This window comes from Phoenix dactylifera, chromosome 11, assembly GCF_051530095.1.
Source record: "Phoenix dactylifera cultivar Ajwa chromosome 11, Ajwa_hap1_PhDact_Kaust_v1.1, whole genome shotgun sequence".
In the NCBI taxonomy this organism is placed as follows: Eukaryota; Viridiplantae; Streptophyta; class Magnoliopsida; order Arecales; family Arecaceae; genus Phoenix; species Phoenix dactylifera.
Genome location: NC_143200.1, coordinates 26,837,484 through 26,860,734, shown reverse-complemented (window position 1 = coordinate 26,860,734; position 23,251 = coordinate 26,837,484). Strand labels below are relative to the sequence as shown.

The window sequence follows — 23,251 nt, the reverse complement described above, 5'->3', positions numbered from 1 at the left end:
ATAATACTTCCGGCTAGCTATTTTGGGTGAGGTCCTGGTTGTTACACAATTATTAAAGTGTATCATGGACTCAACCTTAATCTAATATTGCGGGATCTAATACACATAAAACTAGCAGTCGACAACTGGCCCGAGACACGTACTAATGTTTGTGAGTTTTCGGCGTATTCGGTGCCCTGCTCTTCCGTAAATACTTTCCGTAAGGCGTAGATGGCATTCCAAGCCCAACTCCACCCCAACGCAATAAGTTCCCCGTTTCCTAATATTTCCTAATCCCGTCCTCCCCTGTTCCCTCTCTTCTTCTTGTTCTAATCCCCGTTCCGTCCGCAAGGTAGGAAATTCCCCTCTCTCTCTCTCTCCCCCCCTTTTCTTGTCCTCTTCGGCACCAAGCTATGTTTCCCGTTTAAACCTCGTTCTCGAAGTCTAGCGTCCCATGATAATCCCATGCCCCTTCAATCGAATCCCTAACCCTAAAATTTCACTCCCTTCGCAAAAGATTCCATCTTTCCCCTTATACTCTCCCTTATTCCACTAAAAATCCCACCTCCCCCAGTCAGTTCAGCCCGGATCCCATCTTCTTCCTGTCCCCGGTTCAATCAAATCCTTTCGTTTTTTCATCAACAAGATCGGATTTTGACGGCTGGGTTTGATACCCAAAATCCTAGTTTTTCCTCAAAAGATCGGATTTTTGCGTCTGGGTTGTGTTTGATGCCCCTAGTCCCTTTGTTTTTCCTCAAAAAGATCGGATTTTGACGTTGGTTGTGTTCGATACCCTAAGCTCCTTCTTCTTTCCTTAAAAGGATCGGATTTTGACGCCTGCATCGTGTTTGATACTACCAGAATCCGAGTCTTTCATCAAGAAGATCGAGTTTTGACGCCTTGGTGGCTTTTGATACCCCAAAACCCTTCATTTGTCCTGAAAAAGATCGGATCTTTGGCGTTTGGACTGTGTTCGATACCCTAAGTTCGTTCGTTTTTCCTCGAAAAGATCGGGGTTTCACGCTTGTGTCATATACCCCAAATTCCTTCGTACTTCCTCAAAAAGATTGACTTTTGACTCCTTGGCTGTGTTTGATGCCCCCAAATCCTTCATCTTTCCTCAAAAAGATCGGATTCTGACGCCTGGGTTGTGTTTGATTCTAGGTCGAGACCTAACGGAATGGATCAGCAGGGCCATCCCACCTCTTCGGTGATTGGCGTCGCCGCCCCGGTCCCCTACTCCGCCGCCGCCGCCGCCGCCGCCAGCGGCCCCTACCAGGCCTATCAGCACCTCTACCACCAGCAGCAACAGCAGCAGCAGCAACAGCTGCAGATGTTCTGGGCCGACCAGTACCGTGAGATCGAGCAGACCACCGACTTCAAGAACCACAGCCTGCCCCTCGCCCGCATCAAGAAGATCATGAAGGCTGACGAGGATGTGCGCATGATCGCCGCCGAGGCCCCTGTCGTCTTCGCCCGCGCCTGCGAGATGTTCATTCTGGAGCTCACCCACCGCTCCTGGGCCCATGCCGAGGAGAACAAGCGCCGCACCCTCCAGAAGAATGACATCGCTGCCGCCATCACCCGCACTGACGTCTTTGACTTCCTTGTCGACATCGTGCCGAGGGAGGAGGGGAAGGAGGACGTGCCCCGCCCCCTTGGGGCCCCTCCGGCCGATCCTCTCTCATATTACTATGTCCCGCAGTAGCTGCATGGTGGCACTGTGAGTCCCCCCAAACTATTCCCCCTTTTCCTATGTTGTGTTGTTTGCTTTGACTGGTAGATTTAGTTTTGAACATGGGGAGTTGGGGACTGGTCTGTTGTGATGGTGCTGGAAGAGAATCAAAGTTATCACTATATTTTGCTTGTCTTGTCTTATTGTGGGCTTTATGTGGATGGGTTTCTTTTATTCAAATTTACCCCATCAGTTTCAATCTATGTTTAGTGACAAATGTATCTCATGCCATGTATCATTGTAAGGCTTGCTGATGGTTTGTTATTTATCGGTTCGACTGAATAACAAATTGATATGCATATACTTTTGCACATTATTGGAAGACAGGAGCATTATTGATTGAGCTACTGCATGATGAACAATGCATTCGCCTGCCGGAATTTTGATGTTGTGGCATGTGGACAGAGTAGAAAGGAAAGGACAATCCTACTCCTTTAGTTTTTGCCAGTCGCCTCTACCTTTATCATGTTTTTACTACCTTTATCATCAATTTTATGCATCTAGAGTTTGCAGGTTTCGGTTAGACATTTAGTCTGTTATGTTTGTTCCATCAGTATGCGAGTCAGTGATTTGTTTAATCGTGTTGTCAAGCTTAGTTTAACTGATACGTTAGAGTTTAAGTTAACATGACAATGTTACTGAGAGATACATGTGATTCATGATACCTTTATCTTATTTGTGGAGAAAGGATATACTAAAAATTTAAGGAGAAAAGGCCCCGAATACCATGGTGTCATGCAGATAATGTGCAAGTAGCTACTAAAATATGTAGACATGTACATATATATGTGAAACAAATAAAAAACGGCCCAAACTACATGGGAGACTCACAAATTGATGGTTCATGCGATCCTTTTAGTCACTTTCATCGCCCATAAGCATACTAATGGAGAACATGGTCTAATTCTTGCTACATTTGGATGTTGTGGAAGGCATTAAGGATCATATTACAAACATTGAATTCTCTAGTTGGTTATTTATTTGTTATATTGGCCCTCACTCTAAATTCTAATGTTTTAGGATCACAAAGGGGCACTGTAGTAATATTGTAATATAGTATGAGTCATGATACGAATGCAAGTTTTAAATATGTTGACTTATAATTTAAATAACTATTCTTTGGGGCCTAGTAGACAATTCAACTTTAAAATCGGTCCATCGCTTAGTTAGTACAGTTTCTAAATCTTGTCCATGTGTTGTGCATGCACTTGGAAATTGGTAGGTGTTTTATTATATTTATCAATAGTATTTAGGATTTATTTAGGATTGAATTGGTAGGTGTTTGATTATATTTGTCAATAGTATTTAGGATTGAATGGGTCACTTACCTTTTGATTGTGAAAGGCATTTTGAAGTATGATACTTAATATTCAATATGAATCCTGATGTGTATTTCTGAAATTAGTTGTCTTTTTGGAGTTATTGTTTTGGTTCGCATGCACATCCTCGCTGTAAGACCTGTCTAGCTGCCTTGGCATGGTAATACTGTTTTCAGGAATTATGTTTCCCGGATCTAGGTGCATATTTTTTTTAGTTAGATTCCAGCTAAAGTTTACAGAGGTCAAAAACTTAAATCGTAAACATGGAAACAACGTTTTAATGGATAAATTGTGGAGGAAGAAACCAACATTATCCTTTCCAAAGAGGACCTTCAGTGCATTGTGTTTATGATATTACATTTAATGAATGGAGTTTCTAGTTGAGGTGATTTGTGAACTGTCAAAATAGATGATCTAAAGACTAGATCTAAAGAGCCATCATAGTGTAATGAAATCACAAAGATGCCTGCTGTGACATTGCTGCAATTGTTTGCCTTGGGGTGAAGAAGGGTGAGACAGGATGCTTAATCATGCAAGTATTAATGTCTCATTGATATTTTTAAAAGGATGATAAATTCGTTTGGATCTACAGAATCATCTGTGCTATACAAAATGAGATATCTGAGATTACTATTGTTAACTTCAGTTCTATGATTTGTGGTTAGCAGAATTGTGTGCTTAACTGTGAAAATATTTATTAACCTATCACAGGTAATTTTGGTAGAGTAAGTCAAGATTTGGTTGATTGTGGCTCTACAAAATAATATACGCAGCTTTGCGATATTTAACTTGCCGGCCTTGGCATCATTGTTGTTGCCATAGCACAAGGAATGCATGAGCAAGATCATTGCAATGCAGAGAAGCATGAAATGAATTCATTTGTGTTAATTATCTGGATACTAGAAATCAACCATGATTTGTTTTTTTTTTTTTTTGGTTTAATCCATGAACTCTCTACTGGAGATCAGCATCTGGATACCAGATATCAACAATAGTCTGCTGACATTATTTAGAAAGAATTTTTCAAGATCTGCTGGATTTATAGAATTGCTGCCATGGCAATATAGTTTTGACTGTTATGGGATTATGAGAACTTCCCCTTTGGACGGACTCATTAACCTATGATATGGAGAGTAAGGTTGTATCTAGATAATCTTTGTACCCATAAGTTAGGTTGTTCTACAGTCCTTGACACTCTTATATTTATGATCATAGGGGTAATTTATGTTGCTTTTGAACCAATGGCTATGTCTAATAGAAGACTTAAAACACCTATATGTCTATCATATAGTGATTGATGTATGTTTGACTTGGAGGGACTGCAGCAGTGCTCTCTAATATCCAAAGGAAGAGTATGTGAACTACTGCTAAGGGATTTGGAAAATTCAACAATTATCCAAGCAATTGTATCAAATATTCTCAGGAAACTTCTATTTTAGATGTTAATTAAACATTTTTAGCTAGACATTTGGGTATTTATACATGTCGGTCTCAACATCTTCAGTATTTGCTACAAATGAATTCCTGCGTGTTTGCAGTTCTAAGCTTGTAATCATGATAGTTGGTGATTCAATCCCAAGTCATTTATTACTTGATAATATGCCCATTTGAACATGTGAATAGCTTATTACTAAATGTTATCTGAAGGCTTATTAAAACAGATAGTTTGTTGTCATTTTTAAGATTCACTTAATGCTAGAATTGCATAAAAAAACTGAAACATATTTCCGGGTGATATTGTAGAGTCTCAGCAACAGAATCAGTTTCCAACATAAATTCCTATCAACGGGATTCTCATAAAAACGACACGCTAATCTCTATCTCCGTATGGACTCCCAAGTAAAACTCTTTCCAAAATAGGAAACAGAGGCTCCCAGGTCTTCCAAAGAAAATCTAGCCAATATAGGAAACCGAGGTGCCCACGTCTTCCCAAGAAATCGCAACGAGAGATGAGAGAGGGAAAGAGTGAGCACCCTCTCAGATTTTTTTTTTCTATAAGAGTTTTAAATTAGTAATAGATTTCTAGTGTTAAAGCGTAACAGAGATTTTGAAGAATCTAGAGACATTTATTTGAATGCATCCAACATCCCTGGAGGCGTCGGAAATGAATTCTAAACAACGGTTAGAAGCCTGCGACGATGCTTGGTCCGTTCGGTGGAGGCATTCTTGGTTATTGAAGAAACTTTCTTCCCTTTTTTAATTTTCTTTTTATTGTTTGAGTCCTACTAGGAGAGGAGTCCAAGGCTATATGAAGCCAGGCCTCCTCTCCACGTTCTATTTCTGCATCTTTTTCACCTTGTTCCTTTTAGGACATGCAGCCAAAAATTTGGTATTTTTCACTATTTCTTTGGGTATTTTTCATATTTTTTTAATTATTTTAATTATTTTTATGTAGAATTTTTTGATTGAATATTAACTTCTACTAATTTTTTTGATTACTTCTTCGATCATTCATGATATATTATATTTTAATATATGCATACATTAAATATTTATTAAATATTAACTTCTACTAGTATGTAATTATTTCTATTGTTCATTTTCTTTTATACAAGGGTGATGCCTTTAGGTTAGTATTGCGATTTTTCTAATTATTCCTTCAATTATTTCTAATGTTTTAACTTTTAGATTTTTTTATTTCATAAAGATAAATGTTATTTATTTCTTTCTGCAATTTCTTTGATTATTTATTATTTATTATAATGATGATGTTTGAATTATCGTAGCATTAACTTGGAGCAAAATCCATATTATAGAATTTTCGATTCCTGCAAGTTTATTTTTAATGATTTAACATATAAAATAATATAGTTGTCATGCTTCATCGCATATTATGTGATGATCGAAGTATTAAAGCTAGTCTTGAATTATCAATATTTAATAAATATTAATAATTACTATTAATCAAAGTTAATTTAAGACTTGATTGGTATGTTAAGTAATATGTTGAATATTGAATTATATATTAATTCTATTAAATATTTAATATTTCAAATATAATAATAAATATTAATTTGCTTATTGTTAATATAAATTTAATATATCACTTATTAATGCTAATATTAATATTTATTTAATATAGAAGGATTTTGGAGGTAGGAGAGGAGGATGGAGCTAGAGCGGCCAACGTGGCCAAGCTTGGCAACCATGTCATAGGACATGCGAGGAATACAGCGGCCGGGGAGTAGAGGTAGGCCTCGAGGAGCCATATCATTGTGGGGATATTGTAGATGACGCTATGGTACACCATAAGGATGGTGCCGTCCACATAAACGTGGTTCACCGTCCGGCCATCATTGTGGGTGAAGATGGAGGCCTTGAGGTAGAGGAAGCGGAAAAACTTGGCTAGCACCATCAGGTGCTACTAGATCGGCCTCTCCACATCTTCCACATATGACAGCGCTGTCGGCCCCCGCTAAAAGCAGGTGGCATTCATGAGCTACTACGCATATTAGACGTCCGAGAAGATAAAAACCTCTAAAAATAAATCTCCATAAATTTATTTTTTTATTACATCAATTTATATTTAAATATCTATTATGTTCTACGATGCAAGCGTACTAGATGCCCGGCGAGATAAAAACCTCTTGAAATGAATCTCCATAAATTTATTCTTCTATTACATAAATTTCTATTTAATTTTTTATTATAGGAAGGTTAACGAGAAGAGGATGCGGAGGGACATTTTTTTGATACCAGAAATTCTCGTGTGACACGTCACCAATTCTGAACTGTGGAGCAACGAAGCCCCACGCCACCCCATTTTCTCAGAAACCTCAAACCTATCGAGGACTTGTGCGATGATCGGAAAGTCAGATCATAATACTGTTTTGGAGGCCGGCTTAATCACTGAGAGAATTTTTTTAACAGCAATGGCGGGGAAAACTCCTGCATTGCGCCTCTTAACGATCAAATTCAAGACAAAGCGTGATCTCCGTAAAGGGGTTCCGTGCTAAGGAGGTTAAGGAATATAGCAAATTTGCAGTCCTGGATGCAGTTATAGATATTCCTCAGCTCCAGTGCCTTGGTCATTTGATGTCCTAGTTTCAGTCCCACTGTGTGCTTTTTACCTGCTTTAGTCCTGCACCACAGATCAAAGCACATGCCTTCCAAACACATGGAATGGCTGTGCAAAATTCCAAGTAAACAAATGCGCATCAATCAACCTATCATATGGCTTCAACACTGTTTCTGCTCAAGTTTCCATCAGGCATTGATGGCAAATGCAACATCCAATGAGAATGATTCCTTCACAAGCTATATTCGGGACTTTAATAAGCTGCATTCAGATACATGCATCAGGAGGAAATCACTATAATAAATGAGATGTAGAACAGTAAACATTGAGGACACTCAACTACCCAGACCTGCCTTCGGTGACTACGGACTGCCGTCACACAGTTCTATACACAAAACTCTTAAGACTTATTGTTTCTATACAACACCCATAATGGTATCAAAACTATAAAACACACGCATATTAACTCTATTACGATCACAAAGACAAGTATCTGTTCTTCACTTAGTAAGGTACAAACATAGGCAGATTCCACAACCCAAAATGGTTTGCTGTCTGTATCCCATATCCATCCACCCCCAACCCCAATCCCCAACCCCAACCCCACCCCCAGTAGCAGGAACACGCACTTCAGACAACCCGAGTTAGAGCATGCCTTCATCCCATCGCACAGACTTAGTGTATCAGAGCATGGATTTGATATGGCAACCTTTAATGGAGATATGGCTGTAACAGAGCAGAAAAGGATGGCCCACAGAAGAAGGGCCAGCAACAAGGTAATCTCGCTCGATCTACCCCCTCGTCTTGGCCCTCTTCATGCTGAGGCTGCTGTGGAAGGGGGAGACAGAAGGTGATGTGTGTGCACCTTCCTCACGGAGTGTTCCATTGAGCATAGCAAGCTCTCTAAGTTGCTGCTTCTTGAAGAAATCTAGCGATTCATCCTGTGGACAAAAAAAAAGGATTGTGCGACGAACATGATGATAATAAAATTTTCGGTAGCTAAAAACTAGTTGGACGAGGAAATTGAGAACTAGTTCTTAGATGCAGGGAAAGGAAGCAATACCACAGGCTTGAGTAGGTCTTCAAGAATGCCACGAGCTTGCATCAAGCGAGCATCAACAATTTCAACCGGCAACTCTGCTTCTATTAGTATGTGAAGGGGCTCATTCAGATGCTCATACCCTGGTTTTCCTCTCATCATTTCCTCCTGCAATTTAGCAATGTGTAAGAAGTGGTTGTGTCGAAAAGAGTAGTGGAGAACAAGACCTCTCATACCAAGGATTAGACACATGAAAAATTTGTCAAGCAAAGAGTAGTGGAGAACAAGACCTCTCATATCAAGGATTAGACACATGAAAAATTTGTCAGGCAAAGAGTGTTTTGAGGGTGAATAAATCAAAGTCATTTCAAGGGGCAGCATGACAATTATCCACTTCAATTACAAATTGCTTTTTTCCCTTTTCCCTTGTAAAAACTCTACCATTGTTGCTAGTAAAGACACATAACTCTTCATTGTACTGCAGTCACATATGAGCAGATCAGAAAAACGCCTGGGATGAATTTTTTGTATTATAGCAATATCATGAAACTAGGATTTCCTGAAGTCCACATGTCACAAACTATCAAACAAATGAATTATCTGTTTTTCATAATAAACAATCATCAAAATGCTCAGCTTTTATTGCTCCACCGGTAGGCTAACCAAACAGACTCCAGCCATCTAACTTCAAAGTGTAGGTAGGGACAAAAATACAAGTACAGACTTAAAAAAAAAAAAAAATTCTTTTATTATATAGCATCAGCATGTATAGATGTTGTGAACAGTGTTGTTATCCTAACCTCACATGTAGATCAACAAACTCTAAATTTCTGTTAGCATCCTTTTTGTTGACAACTATATGCTCACAAGCAACGGCGTCAAGGAGTGTGAAAGAACAACAAAAACAACATATACCTAGGAGTAATCCAATAATAATTGTTTAGTGTAATTTTAAATGTGAATTAATGTTGCATGATCAAATCAGATTGCTGTAAATCCACAAACCAACCATCTGTTTCTCTCTTAGATATGGCAGCCGAAAATTTCACTTCAGAAGCATCTTAGAACTCAAAGAAACACTTCCCCAATTATAAACACTAATTTAGAAAATAACCAAATTGCTAGACATGGCATCATATTTCCAAGTCCAATTTATAGATTTGCTATATGGCATTCACATTAGCTTTCAGGAATGTAATATAATTTCTTGCGGAATTTATCGGATTTGCCCAGATCTTCAAATCATAAACGGACATTATAAGTTACACTTGTTTGTTTGCATCAACTTCCTTCAGCATCTAGTTATGGTTGTTTTACATAGGAAAATGCACACTGAGATTAATAGAGATGCCTGGATGTAGAATCAGTAATAATCAAGCGTAATTCTTACCCGTGCAGGATCTTTGATGCTGCCCCGGCCTCTAATGAGGACACGACATTCAGTACTTGCTTCCACTCGCTTGAGAGAGTTTCCTCGAGGACCAAGGAGCCGCCCAACAAAGTTGTACTGTAGAACAACTTAGAAGAGTTCATGAATGCTGTCAAACATAATGAAAATTTAAGAGGAAAGGAAAGATTGTTGCATACATTTGGGTATTTGTCCACAGGAATATCAACCCTGATAGTTTTTTTGACAATGAGACCTGAGGAGCTGCCTTGTGGTCCAAACCAGCCATGTGCTGATGAAGGCTGTAACAATCCTAACCTCTGCAGTTTAGTAAAGATGTTGTTAAATAAAATAATACGACGAACAGCAAATAGATTTGAAACAAGTAAATGTCAATATCAAGATGTGTCTTTCATTTGTTTGGCTTCTACAAGATTGAGTGCAACTATCGGATATGCATGTAAAGACATAACTACACATTATGAAGGTTAAAAAGACAGTTCAAAATCACGTGAGAAGAAGATGCAAGAAAATTTCACATTCACAAAGCATATTAATTAAGGTGCATAAGAAAGAAAGATTCAGATGCATTCTACATCTAGAAAACATATGGTAAGACTCCAGGTCCACCTTGCAAAAGGACTAAAAATGAACACCAAAAATAGCCACTACATTGTTATCAAAAATTCAGGCTATAAAGAGAAGCAATTGTCTACCCCGATACTAGGAAGACAAAACTTGATGCTACCACTGAAGTTCAGAGAATAACTACATACACTGTTGCAATTCATGGCTAACCAATCCTAACATTTAGGGATACAGTTCTGACAGGCAGCACTAAGCCATAATAAATGATAATAAGTTTGAGAATGTAACAGAATAAAAGGGGTGAAGGATAAATATGTTAAACATCAGGACAACAGACCCACTGGTTCTAAATGTTCATGTTACACAACCAGTAAGAGAAATAATAGTCTATTCCATAGGATCATGCTTACAACAATTACTTTCAACTTCAAATGAATGTAAGAAGCTATATCAATGAACAGATACTCAAAACACGATGGTTAATATAAGTCAGCAAACTGTAAATGCTAAATCAAGAATGCAACCACTCAATCAGGACAGTTAATTCAGGTTAGCATGAATTGCAAGAAATTATGTCAGGAACGCTTCTGGTGAGCAGTAAATTAGATGCAAAAAAGAGTTATGTTAACGGTTAGTATCCGTACTTCTGGTTGAAATGGTGATGCCCACCCATTCATATCAGCTGCTCCTCCATTTGAAAACAGTCCTCCAGTGGTCAGCGGGCTACCATGTTCAAGCCCGGTTTGATCTAAAAGAGAGGCATTCCCCAACAGTGTGGTTACACGCAAAATTTCTGCTCCACAAATTTAATTCCAGGCATAAGATGTACCAGTTAGCTTTTGTTAAGAAATTAGTTAGCAGTAAATGGACAGGCATGGGTTAATTGAATTGGTGCCCAAAAATCACTACTACATCAGTCTAAATGTATAATAATTGTAATTTTGGAAAAAGAAAAAAAAACTAATATGACGAAAGCTCATATTTTGCTTATTGAAAATCCAATAGGTTGCTAGATAAGGAAATATCATGTACATAGAAATATGTAATACCATTATTAAAAAAACGGAAGGGCTTTAATTGCTGCATGGGAAATAATGCACCATACTAACTAATATCAAAATTGTTACCCTTAAATTACAAAAAAGAGTAGCACAACCAAGACTGTTCAGTCCCATTGCATAATAAAACAATCTAACATATATATATGAACTAGAGTAGTGATCTTCGGCTGAAATTTAGGAACAAATCATCCCCTCTTCTGCCCAACCCAGTGATCCTAAATCCATCCTTGAGGATGGGTTTCCAATATCACCCAGAGTAGTGATCTTCGGCTGAAATTTAGGAACAAAAATGCCCCTCAATCCAAATTAGTGATTCATGGCTTCCATGTAGTTAGACCAAACTAGAGTGAAAAGAAATTTCCTAACCTACCTTCTCTCTCTCTGCCTCCTAACATCTCTTCACCTTTCCCCTTCCTTGACCATATATCCTAAGGAACACATATGTGCATGAACACACACAGAGAGAAGGTGGGGTGGGTGGGAGAGTGAGAGAGATTGCTTTCTTCCTAGAAGCTAATTATTGCATGAAGTAGATCCCTTCTTGCTCTTCAACTTCCCTTTGACCTTACTCTTGGACATTACATGCATCCTTCTCTCTTCCTCTCTACCAACCTCTTCATCCTCCCTTTATTCTCCCCTCCTAAAGCAAGCACCTTAACATCCCCCTCACTCCATCTGCCTTCTCACAATCCCTTCTGTATTCTTCCGTACGTTCATAGTCACCCCATCACTACCTTACTAGAAGTACGCATCTATTTCAGCCATTCACATGGTAACCTACTCTTTGGGTGAGACTCCTCTGTTTATGCCCTACTTGGCTTTATGCTCACAAAATATTGGCAAATTTCATGACTTAATCCTCAACTTATATGGTATATCAAAGCTTTAGATTAGTGAGAAAGTTCAGAGAAATGTCATATGCAATACAGCCATTTATGGAGATCTCCAAGACTGAATTCAAATGTCATGATGACTCGTTCATAGACATACCCTCACCAACCAGCTTCTTCTGGCCTCATTGGATAACGGTTGCTAAATCCCAAAAATAGTCAAAAACCTTGTTGGATTACAACCACACCTTGGAGCTCAAGTCACATATCTTGAGGGTGTAAGATCTATGGTGTGTTTGGTTTGCGACCGAAATCAAAATCAGAATTGGAATCCAAATAGGCTTGGATTCGAGTAGGAATCGGAATGGTCATATTCCTCAACGCCTTTGGTTCGTGGTTGGAATCAGAATCGAAATTGAAATGGCCAATTGGACATTTTTGGAAAACCAATTAAACATAGGGGTATTTTTGAAAAATTAATTTTTTAAGTAAACCTGGCAAAATGCGATTTGAATAGCGAGGGCAAAGCCGGGATTGGGTTTTGGAGGATTGGGGCATTGCCATCCCCAACTGGAATGGGAATGAGACTCCCCCCAACCAAACAACTAGAGTGAGATTCACTCATTCCCCTTTCCATTCCAAAGCCCAACTCCCACCAACTAAACATGTCCCTAATGTTAGATTTTTTTTTTTTTAACTCTAAAGCAGATATCATCTAGTTTAATATTCTAGGGTAATGTGTTGGCATCTAAAAATTCAATCACTCCATTACAGGACTATTTTAGGTATTTTTAGGGCCAAAATGTCTTCTTATGAGATCCTACCACCATTTCCTCAAGCTTCTTTCTTACATGATCAAACCCAAACAATGTAGTAGAAGAAATTTAACTCTAGATTATATGAGGGTAGTTAATCGAACCCTCTTGAATCTCTAGTCAAGCATATATTTCTAAATATTTCGTGTTTTAGTTAATTCTGCACCTTAAGGTATACATTCCAAGTTATATTTCTAGGTTGTTGCATTTTCGGTCAAAGATTGCCATTTCACCTATTCTTGTTCTTAAATCCTTCGCACAAACTCTTGATAGTTTTTTAATTATGTTAGAATTTTTTTATGGTTTTTGAGCATCCCTTGCCTATTTCAGATTTTCAAGATTATAGAATGAACATTTGATGAGTCCATCTGAAATTTGACCATCATGATTCTCTGGCTTGCCCATTTGTAGTGTTCTTGATCATCTTTCCCCACATAATGCTTGACACCTGACCTCTATGTATTTACATCTCTTCCTCATCAAATGGTCTTCCTTCTATCTACCACTGCACAAAATCATTGAATCTCTTAAGGCATTATTTAGACTCACCCCTTTATCGATGGCTTGGTTTTCCTATGCCCAACCAATGCCCAACCTTAAGACACCCAGACACACAAAATCATGTTCATAGCCCATAGAACGACATGATTCATTATTATCAGCAATACCCATTGCTCGGGCTATCCATAGCAAGGAGCCAAACTGCTAAAATTTAGGCTTGGTTTTCCTTCGCCCAACCAATGTCCAACCTTAAAACTCCCATACACACAAAATCATGTTCATAGCCCATAGAACGACATGATTCATTATTATCAGCAATACCCATTGCTAGGACTATTCATAGCAAGAAGCCAAACTGCTAAAATTTCGCAACAGAATATGGCAGTATATAAGTTTTGATAGGGGCTTCCTTTTCAAGATTAAGAGAACTGCTTACAAATCATCGCACTATACACATAGGCACGGGACTTAAACTCCAGATCCACCATTCCTAACATCTTCATATGCCTTAAAGTTCCTCATGGTCATTGCATTAACAAGAAATCGCAAAATAGCATATATCATATACCACATTTTTATTACACAGGTAATTCTTTATGAACAGTTAATGTTCCAAAGTGATGGTGCAAACAACTTAACTCCTTTCTGTTTAAGTATATGCTGGGTATGACTGATAATCTCAAAGTGTCAAGTTCCTTTGCAACAGCTCAGATACAAGCACAAATCCAACAAATATTTCATTTTTCATGATAAGCAAGATCACATGCCAAGATCGGCATCAGGATGTACCAAGAAACAAGAAATTTCACCACGTTAACCACTGTACTTGCAACCATTCACAAGGCAAACAATGTTCATAGAGTGCCTTCTAAGGACATTATCTGCCCGAAACAATCAATATATCTTTTATGCAAATAACACCTCCATATCTGATTTCTTCAAAGTACTAGAGCCTCTAATCAACTCCTTTCTCAACTAATAAATATTAATCTAATTTATGAAACATAAACTCCGAGTGCATTTACAGATGCTTCAATTATTTGACCTTTTCATTCATACATATTGGTTGAATATGCGATCCCTCTGCCACATTCTACAGAGAAATTCACTCATACAAGAAACAAGAAAGCAACATCTAATAAGGAGAACAGATTAGCCATGTTATCATTCTTTGAACTGCAATTGAAGCATTAAGATTTTCAGAACTATAGAACAATGTACTTTAGGGATGCTGTGGGAGGCATGGCATCAGAAAAACAAAATGCAAAAGAGTCATAAGTTGTGAGCACCAAAACAATTCATTTTAATAGATATTGCCAAAATGTTGAAAAATATATTGTTTGAAAACTCACCCTGGTTCAGCAATCGATAGCAGTTGGGCAGTACTGACATAAAAGGGCCGAGCTTCTGACGCTCAGCCAGCAACTCTGCTAGATGCCTGCGAAGAAATTTCCCTGCCCCATTTAAGTACACTTTACAAAGAGAGTTAAATTATTCGAATAAGCTAACAATATCCAAAGATTTGGATCCCAGAAAGAAGAAGCTGTCTAAGCCAAAAGTAGTTCCAATCAAAAGTGTTCAGTACTGTAAAGGAACAGCGTCAAATTAGAGAATCTCATACAAGAAAGCAAACAAATTAAATGTTGCTGATAAACTACTCAAAAGCCTCGAAGCACAGATTCACCTCCAAAAAACCAAGTATTCTAATTACAGGAGAAAATAAAAAAACTCCAGAACCATCTAGTGGATAACTAAAATATATACAGATATGTGATATTTGTCAAATATAACTAAAAAACTTCAATTAAAGGCACTTGAAGGAAAACATGATATAAGGCTAGTAAGCATGAAAAAAATAATCAAGTTTTGCCCATAATCTGCAATCTCTGACATCCAAATCTTCCGCAATGTACTAAGATATGTAGACAGAAACATGGTTCAAACTTAATAACAAGACCTTGCAGCAAACAATTACTAATTAAGATACAACAAAGATTACTATTTCTATAGACAAATTCCCAAAACCAAAGTAAAAGCAAGATTCCAGGAGAAAAACACAAGATCAAAAAGCTTTTTGTATTAAGCAAAAGGTGGGGTTTTGGGAGAATGGAACAGCCAATCTTCTGCCTGACAAGCATGCTGTTGGCATAGAGCATGCCAGAGGTATGAGGGCAATGGGCACAGTGGCTGGGGCAGGGAATGGCCATGTACCTTCTGGAAGACAAGATACCAGCAAGAGCAATTCTGGATTCTGGCAGATTGTGGTGCTTATGGGGAGAATTCCAGCTAAATCCCAGTGCCCTAAGAGCTCCTTGTGTGGAGAGGCTGTTGAAATGGGGGCACCAAAGGAAAAGAAAGGGGAGATGGAGGTAGTTATACAGGAAGGTTAGAAGAAGAGAAGGAAAACAGTGAATTTCACCATTAACTTTTCTATGCTGTAAAGAAAAGGGGAAATAATAGACCGGAATTTTTGCATGCAAACAGTGGACAAATTTATTGATCATGAAATTAATTTGCTCATATTAGGCAAAAAGAAAAAATGAACTTTGATTATGCAAGGAAAAGATTCCTCAGATTTAGAGGAACATATTTGTCTAAAGAAAATTTGAACTTCACCAAAACTATTCAGGAAGAGAAGAACAGGCTGGTTTGACAGATACAGAAGAATTGTAGATGCTTTCATTGTTATCTATGTATTCATCTTCACCCATCTCAATGGTGTTAGTTTCTTCTATTGTCACAGTTGATTCAGAGATCACTATGTTCTAACCATTGAACTCACTTGTATCTCCCACGGTCCAATGTCGTCATCAGCAACTACATCCCCTCTTCCTCCCCATTTAGGATGTGATACCTCTCCAAAATCTGGATTTTTTCTTCTATTATTACAGGGTTTCTTCAATTACCATGTTTAGAGCCAAGATGTACCAATTACTGTTGTCTCTGCCATTTTAGTAGTCAATAATGAACATCAGTTCTTCCCCTTTAGATGCTGCCACATGAAGTTTTAACACACATAGATCTCCAACCCTCAATTAAACCCTAAATACTGCCATTTAACATCTATATAAAGTGCTGTCATTCCTTTAAAAAACATCTTGCTATCAACTCTTCTGGACTCACAGTAAGAATAACTATTTTAGAAACCTCTACCAATATTGCCCCCATAAACCTTTGATTCCAAACATCATTATTACTCCTTTTATAACCTAGCAATACCATTGAGAATCCTTCTACAATATCACGACCAATGTTGCATGGACATGGATACGAGAATTGGATTCAGATGCATAACCAAGCATCTGACTAAACAACAAGGAAAAAGGAGATACAAGGATACATAGGATAATTTTAATTTTAATTAACTATAAATACTTGTACATTTTATATTTTTTTGTTTAATATTAAAAATAAATATTAAGAAGATACTGTTTGTTAAGTCTTTCAACATACATATTTTTCATTCAAACTTCTTAGTTAACTTAACGATATAAAAAAAAGAATGAATACTGAGAGGGTCAAGCTCATTGTTGGAAGAGTTTAACTTCCTGCCAATCTTTAAAAGTGACGATCATAGATATTCACAAGTATCCAAGTGTAAGATACAAATCTGACTCGAATAGATGTCGGATATGGATTTTTGAAGCTAGATGCAGTGTCCAGGTAACACAATACATGACAAATATAGGAAGGGATTGATAATTCTGCAATAAAACATTTCTCCATATGATTGATCAAATAACTGATAGGCTCCTTAAGATCATTGATTGTTGTTTAATGATCAAAGAGAGTTGTCCAGTCCAAGAGCAAATGTAATTGTTGGATGAACAATGTCTCACAACAATATTGTATTATGTAGTTTTTCATATTTTAGATTTCAACTTTAAGTAACATCAAGCTGTCCTTGCTTCATCAAATAGTAAATAAAAAGAATATTCAAAATTCAAAGTTAACAAAGTATTTATATGCTCAACATTGTGAACAAAAATGAAATTTTGAAAAAAAAAGGTTTCTTTCTTTGAGAAAGTATTTTTTGAAATTAATAAAAGAAACACTCTTTTGCAGATGCATTGTCGTCGTACATCTCTCTATATATTATATGCAATAATTTAAAGAGTGGCTGTGACATGTGACTGGCCAAGGGATCGCATAGTGCTTATGCAATATGCAGGCTGCATATGCAGACGCATATATCATTAGCATGTTTTAACTATATAAAATACATTACATACGATAAAACAATAATAATGATAGTAATATTTTTGAAAAATGATATCAATATTAATAATAACAACTGAAAATTAATATTTATTATTTAGTACTAAATATTAGTAGTGATAATTGTAGCATAATTGAAATGCACATCCAACGAACCATCAATTTGAACATGATCCATCCACACAATCCACATAAGTGTGAGCCACATATTTGGCCCTATAATGCCAAGAGAACCATATATGCAGTTGCATGGTGCTAACAAAGCCTCATATATGTCTGCATAGTGCTAAATAGACTGCCTTTTCAATCCATGTACAGTTTGACTATATATATACTAAATGTATATAGGCAATGTGGGGCAGTCAATGAAGCATGTCAACATATGCAAACGCTTATACGGGCTCACACACCACATTTTAAAACACTGATTATATGAAATGATAGGTGTGCATTTCAAAAAGTTGAGTGCATGTATCCATTTCTATTTTATTCTGCCACATAAAGTAACTTGTGACTTCACAATAGAAGGCTTCTCCATGATCCAATATAACTTCGGAAGGATTGTCCTTATATATCAAAACATCTAAGCAGTATTTGACTTCATTGGCTTGGAAGTACTTAGAGGTCTAGCCATAATTGACACTACAGGGATCAAAAATAAATGATACTTAACAAATATATGCAAAAGACTTAAAAACTCAAACATGCTCACAATATCTACAGGACCTGGATCCCTGAAAATCATATGCATATCATAAAAGAACATATGATTTATCAACACCAAAGATGCCATCTAAGCCAAAATTTGTCTCATTCAGATGTATTAACTCTCATAAAACAAAAGAATAAACTCGTGAAATTCTCATAAGAGACTATACTAAAATATTGCTGATAAAATGTTCCAAAGCCCTGAAAAACAAAGAAATTCAGCTCCTAAACCAAGTATTCCCATCTATAACTCACCAAAATCATCTATCATTCTATTAGATAGCTAAAATATGTATATACAATTGAAGGAAAATGAAGAAAAGCACTGACACAAGCCTAATAAACACCAAAAAAAAAAAAAATCAAATTCAACCTAGATCTTCAATAGATGCTTTAGCCTTAGATATTTCCATGGATTAAAGCACTGGTACTAGTACCCATATCGGTACCTTACTAGTATGATATAGATTGGTATAATACCTCTTTGTGTCAGAACAACAAATTGGCGGTGAAACACCATGTATCAATATGGTAACCATATGCCCCTTATACGAATACAGGTATATGATCCTATACAACCAATACAGACCAGTACACATCGGTATGGCTAGTATAGACCAACCCACATTGGTATTTGATTCCTTGGATCTATAAAGTTCGCCATCTTAGTATCGGACCCCGTACCTATGCCACACTAGCACTGTGTCGGTACGGTACGGTACGGAATCTTTTTGGCATACGAATACTGGTATGCCTCGCGTACCAGGTACCAGTGTCAAACCAGTATGGTATGGTATAGGGTGTACCGTTCGGATCTGCCCGGTACCACGACCCTAGATCTATCTCTATTTAGATAATATATGAATAATAAAAGTACATGCACAAAGATGGAGTGTCTTTATCAGTTTCTATTTTTCTTTTGCCACGTAAAGTGACTCGTGGCATCATAATGAAAGCCTTCTTCATGATGCTTGACACAACTACACAAGAAATTGTCGTTATATATGAAAGTAGAACTTAAAAGAATTTCACTTTAGCAGCTTGAAAGAATTAACTCATGGATCTCACCATAATTAATAGAAAGGGAGGGGATCATAAATATCAAATTATTTAACTAATGTATGCAAAGGACTTCAAAACTCAAAATGCTCACAGATGCCCCAAAATGTAGATCCTTCACAAGCATGTTGGAAAAAGAAAAAAAATTATCAACACCAAAGAAGTCATCCAAGCCAAAGTTCATTTCAATCACAAGTGTCAATCTTGTAAAAGAAAATCATAAAACTAGCGAATCTCAGACAAGAAAAAATAAAAATCAAATCTCAGTAATAAACTGTTCCAAAGCCCTGAAACACAAAAAATTTAGAAAGTATGTATATTGATACAAAGAAGTCATCTAAGCCAAAATTCATTTCAATCATAAGTAGTAGATCTTGTAAAAAAAAGCATCAAACCAATGAATCTCGCAGAGGAAACCATAAAAATCATATCTTGCTAATCAACCATCCTAAATACTTAAAACACAGGAAATACATCTCCCAGACCAAGTGTTTCCAATTTACCGAGCTCATCAGAACCATCTTTATCTAAAGATACATGCATACAGAAAAACGCAATTAAACGCAACTTAAAAACAGCAGCGATGCAAGACTAGTCAGCAGCAAAAAAATTCGCCCGTGATCTGCGATCACTTTGCATCAACAAGTGCAACACAACCAGAACACCGACGACACGAATTTCTAAACAGGATTAGCATGCGTATATCACAACAAGATCGAATTTATAATAACAAGAACTCCTAGCAAGCAACTGCTGCTAAAGCAACAAGAAAGATCGGCAGCTCGATGGATCTATTTGCGAAATAATCGAAAAAAACAAGAAAGATCAGAGGAGGAGAGCACGAGATTAGAGCTTTTTCGTTCCAAATCAGAACTCGGGGTTTTAGGAGGAAGGAATAGCCCTACTTCTCCTGCTCGACGAACGCGTTTGTGGCAGAGCGCATGCCGGAGATGTGAGGGGACTGGGGGGCAGTGGAGGGGGAGGGGGAGTAGGCCATGTATCTGCCGGAAGCCATGGTTCCGGCAAGATCAACGCCAGATACTGGCAGATTGCGAAGATGACAGGGTGAATTCCGGCGAGATCTCGGGGACCCCCGCCGGCTGGGGGTAGAAAGGAAGAGGAGGCTGGTGAAAGAGGGCAAGGGGAAGGTATTTATAGTGGGAGGTGAGAAGGGGAAGTGGGGATGGGTGGAAGATCGAGAAATCACTTCACCATGTTTGCAAGAAAAGAGTGAAAGTAAAATTTTGGATTTTTCCAAGCAAATACATTATATTTTTTATTTATTTTCACAACAAATAGATTTTTATCCGTATCGCTAAAAATATCCTCAGTACAGGAAATATTTTTAAAAATAATTTTGATCATTTAAGGAAATATTGGATTAGCAAAAATATATATTTTTAAAATGCAACTCCACCCTATCTAAATAACAATAAAGGTTACATCCAGCACGAACCTCTCTCCCACTGCATATATATTCTACTTGTTTCAAACTTTTTTCACTAATTTTGCCCCTACAACCCTCTTATTCCATCCATTTATTTTGCTCCTTTTATATCCTAGTATCTTTAGTGATCTTTCTATGATAGCAAGTGATCAATGGATATATAGGTTCCTCAAATAATTGATAGCTAATGGGTAATAAAGAAAAATTTTAAAACTCATGAGTAAAAGTAGTCATTGAACAAATAAGATCCTATGATAAATGTCTGTTTTTAAAGATTTGGTACCATGAATATTAATCATATTATCAAGCTATTGACCAAAGTGATGTTTATGTTATCTTTGCAATGTACAATTACTAAAAGAATGAATTATAAATTCAAAATATAAAAGAATGCATGCATATGCTAAAATTTAGTTCAAACTAACATTTAGGCAAAAATATATTTTTGGAATAAATTTTGCTTCTTTTTATTATCATAATAGTTTTTAGAAATTAATAAATACTATGCCTATTTTGATGGATGTGATATCCTAGTATTTATCTCTCTAGGTGTTATATAGAATTACAAGAGTCATGCATAAAAAGGAGAATAGTAGAATTTTGAATTAATTAGTTCATTATGCTGATATAAAGATTATATTGGTGGCTCTAGTTATAATTAATGCAAGAAGGAGGAATTCACACGTAAAAAATTATTTAAAAGATGAGGCTATTTGATAATTTATATTTTATCATGCTAATATCAAAGACTTTCATTATGAAGATCGGCATGACTTCACAAAGGATTGTTTTCATGCATAATAGTAGAATTTTGAAAGAATCCCCCCATCCCCTCTCTGAAGGCTATTCGAATCTAGCTATAATTGATATAGAATGAAGGAGTGCACGATTATAAATATTTAGAAAGTAGAGTGTTATTTTGTTGGTCCATTTCTTTTGTCATGTTAGGCTACTCATGGTTACGATGTTCACATTTATCATGACGGTTAGCACAAGTTAATGGAGATTGTTATTCTATATAACGATAGAATTTTAAAATTTCTCGCTTCATCATATTAAAAGATTAGCACTCTAATCTAACCATGAATAGTATAAAAAGGGCAAAAGGCATCAGTATGACCCTATTTTAAAAAGCTAGATGTATTTATAATGCAGGCACGGATAAACTTGTTAAAAATCAAGTTTTATTTGTTAACCTCTATTTTTTTTTACCACATTAAGCTAGACACGGCTTCCTAGTTTTGAGATTCATCCTAATAATATGACTTCATAAGAGATTGTCATTCTACACAACAACGAAATTTTAAATTAATTCGCTTACTATATGAGAAAATTGACTCAAGTACCTTACCACGAATAGTACAACGGGGTGAAGAGCACAAATTTGATTTTATTAGTCAATACATAGCATGTTAATCAATTTTGATTTTTATTTGCCATATTAAGAAACTTGTGGCTTCACCATGAAAGGCTCCATCATAAATGCTGTAATGACTTCTTAGAGAGTTGTCATTATACACTTTATCTATCAGAAGACTAATGCATCTAGATATTGTCTTGTGGGGAGATTTTTGGGAAAAAAATAGTACATTTATCAATTTTTATTTTCTTGTGCTATATTAAGTGACTCATTGTTTCATTGAGAATGCTTTGTGATGATGATGGACACGTATTCATGAGAAGTTGTTGATATATACATAAGTGAAATTTAAAAATAATTCACCATAGTGCTTCAAAAAATACTAGCTCATGGGCATAATTATAATTAATACAAGAGGAGGGGGTTAGAAAGATAAAACTATCCAATAATTTATACAAAACAATTGATAAATTAGTAAATCATATAGGTAATAAGAAAAAATCTTCATCCTTTATTCTTTTGGCTGATTGACCTCTCTTGTTAATTAAACTATTAATCTTTTTGTCATAATAACTTATTTTTTATTTTATAATGAATTAAAAATGCAACCATAATCATTCATGCCAAATAATCCCTCCCACTCATGAGTGTATTCTAATTGTTTTTTAGGAACAATGTGTATTTCAAAATATTACAAGATTATTGGAGATGCTAATCTATAATGTTAAATTAATTAATTAATAAGAATGTTGCCTTTAGTTGCATACAAACTAAAAAACTATTATCAAATAATATTATGGTCTCATAACAATTATATGAAGAGGATAATTTTCACTTGCTATGGGAGATAGATTTTGCCTGAAGTATATAGAATGACAAAAAATCTTCTTGAGTGCACTAGAAAAAATGTTGGAAGCACACTATCTAGACATATCAAGGTCACTGATCATATGCAAAAGGCATACCAAACGGTAGCTAATATGGTGATGAGGTTTTCTTTTAGTTTTGACATAAATTTTGCACTGTATTCTATCTTTACGCGATGTGAAAGTTATTGATAGAAGTCTATATCCTCATGCAACATCAATCATATATGACAATTTATTGAAAAAAAGAAAATCAAGATGATATATTGAATACAAGCATCATCAATGCCCTATATTCGATGGTGCAACTATGCAAGTGTG

At 36.5% G+C, this 23,251-nt stretch overlaps 2 protein-coding genes across 4 annotated transcripts; one reads left to right on the top strand and one right to left on the bottom strand.

Annotated features, from left to right (window-relative positions):
• Nucleotides 1-203: 203 nt before the first annotated feature.
• Nucleotides 204-2,036, top strand: LOC103702360 (nuclear transcription factor Y subunit C-6-like). Its single transcript, XM_088707578.2, has 2 exons — nt 204-331; nt 1,144-2,036. The coding sequence occupies exon 2, from the start codon at nt 1,160-1,162 to the stop codon at nt 1,685-1,687; it is 528 nt and encodes a 175-aa protein (XP_088563704.1). The 5' UTR covers nt 204-331; nt 1,144-1,159; the 3' UTR covers nt 1,688-2,036.
• A 5,267-nt stretch (nt 2,037-7,303) lies between these two features.
• LOC103702359 (KH domain-containing protein At5g56140) lies at nt 7,304-20,400 on the bottom strand. 3 transcript variants are annotated; one of them, XM_088707577.2, is made up of 8 exons: nt 20,163-20,400; nt 15,484-15,597; nt 14,625-14,710; nt 10,710-10,858; nt 9,678-9,797; nt 9,481-9,597; nt 8,115-8,258; nt 7,304-7,992 (listed from the first exon to the last, which is right to left on the bottom strand). In XM_088707577.2, exons 1-8 carry the CDS (start codon nt 20,270-20,272, stop codon nt 7,843-7,845), a joined length of 990 nt encoding a protein of 329 aa, XP_088563703.2. In that variant the 5' UTR covers nt 20,273-20,400; the 3' UTR covers nt 7,304-7,842. The 3 variants fall into 3 exon arrangements, with proteins under 3 accessions (XP_088563703.2, XP_008782987.1, XP_088563702.2); XM_008784765.6 differs by lacking the exon at nt 15,484-15,597; XM_088707576.2 differs by lacking the exon at nt 20,163-20,400 and having other exon boundaries at nt 15,484-15,912.
• Between the last annotated feature and the right edge of the window lie 2,851 nt (nt 20,401-23,251).

Excerpts from the sequence above, each read along its gene's own strand:
- LOC103702360 (XM_088707578.2), top strand. The coding sequence starts at position 1,160 with ATGGATCAGCAGGGCCATCCCACCTCTTCGGTGATTGGCGTCGCCGCC.
- LOC103702359 (XM_088707576.2), bottom strand. The coding sequence starts at position 15,776 with ATGATCAATAAATTTGTCCACTGTTTGCATGCAAAAATTCCGGTCTAT. Across the intron at positions 14,711-15,483 it reads GGTATCTTGTCTTCCAGAAG|GCATCTAGCAGAGTTGCTGG; the intron begins GTACATGGCCAT and ends ATTTCTTCGCAG. Across the intron at positions 10,859-14,624 it reads CTATCGATTGCTGAACCAGG|AAATTTTGCGTGTAACCACA; the intron begins GTGAGTTTTCAA and ends TTTGTGGAGCAG.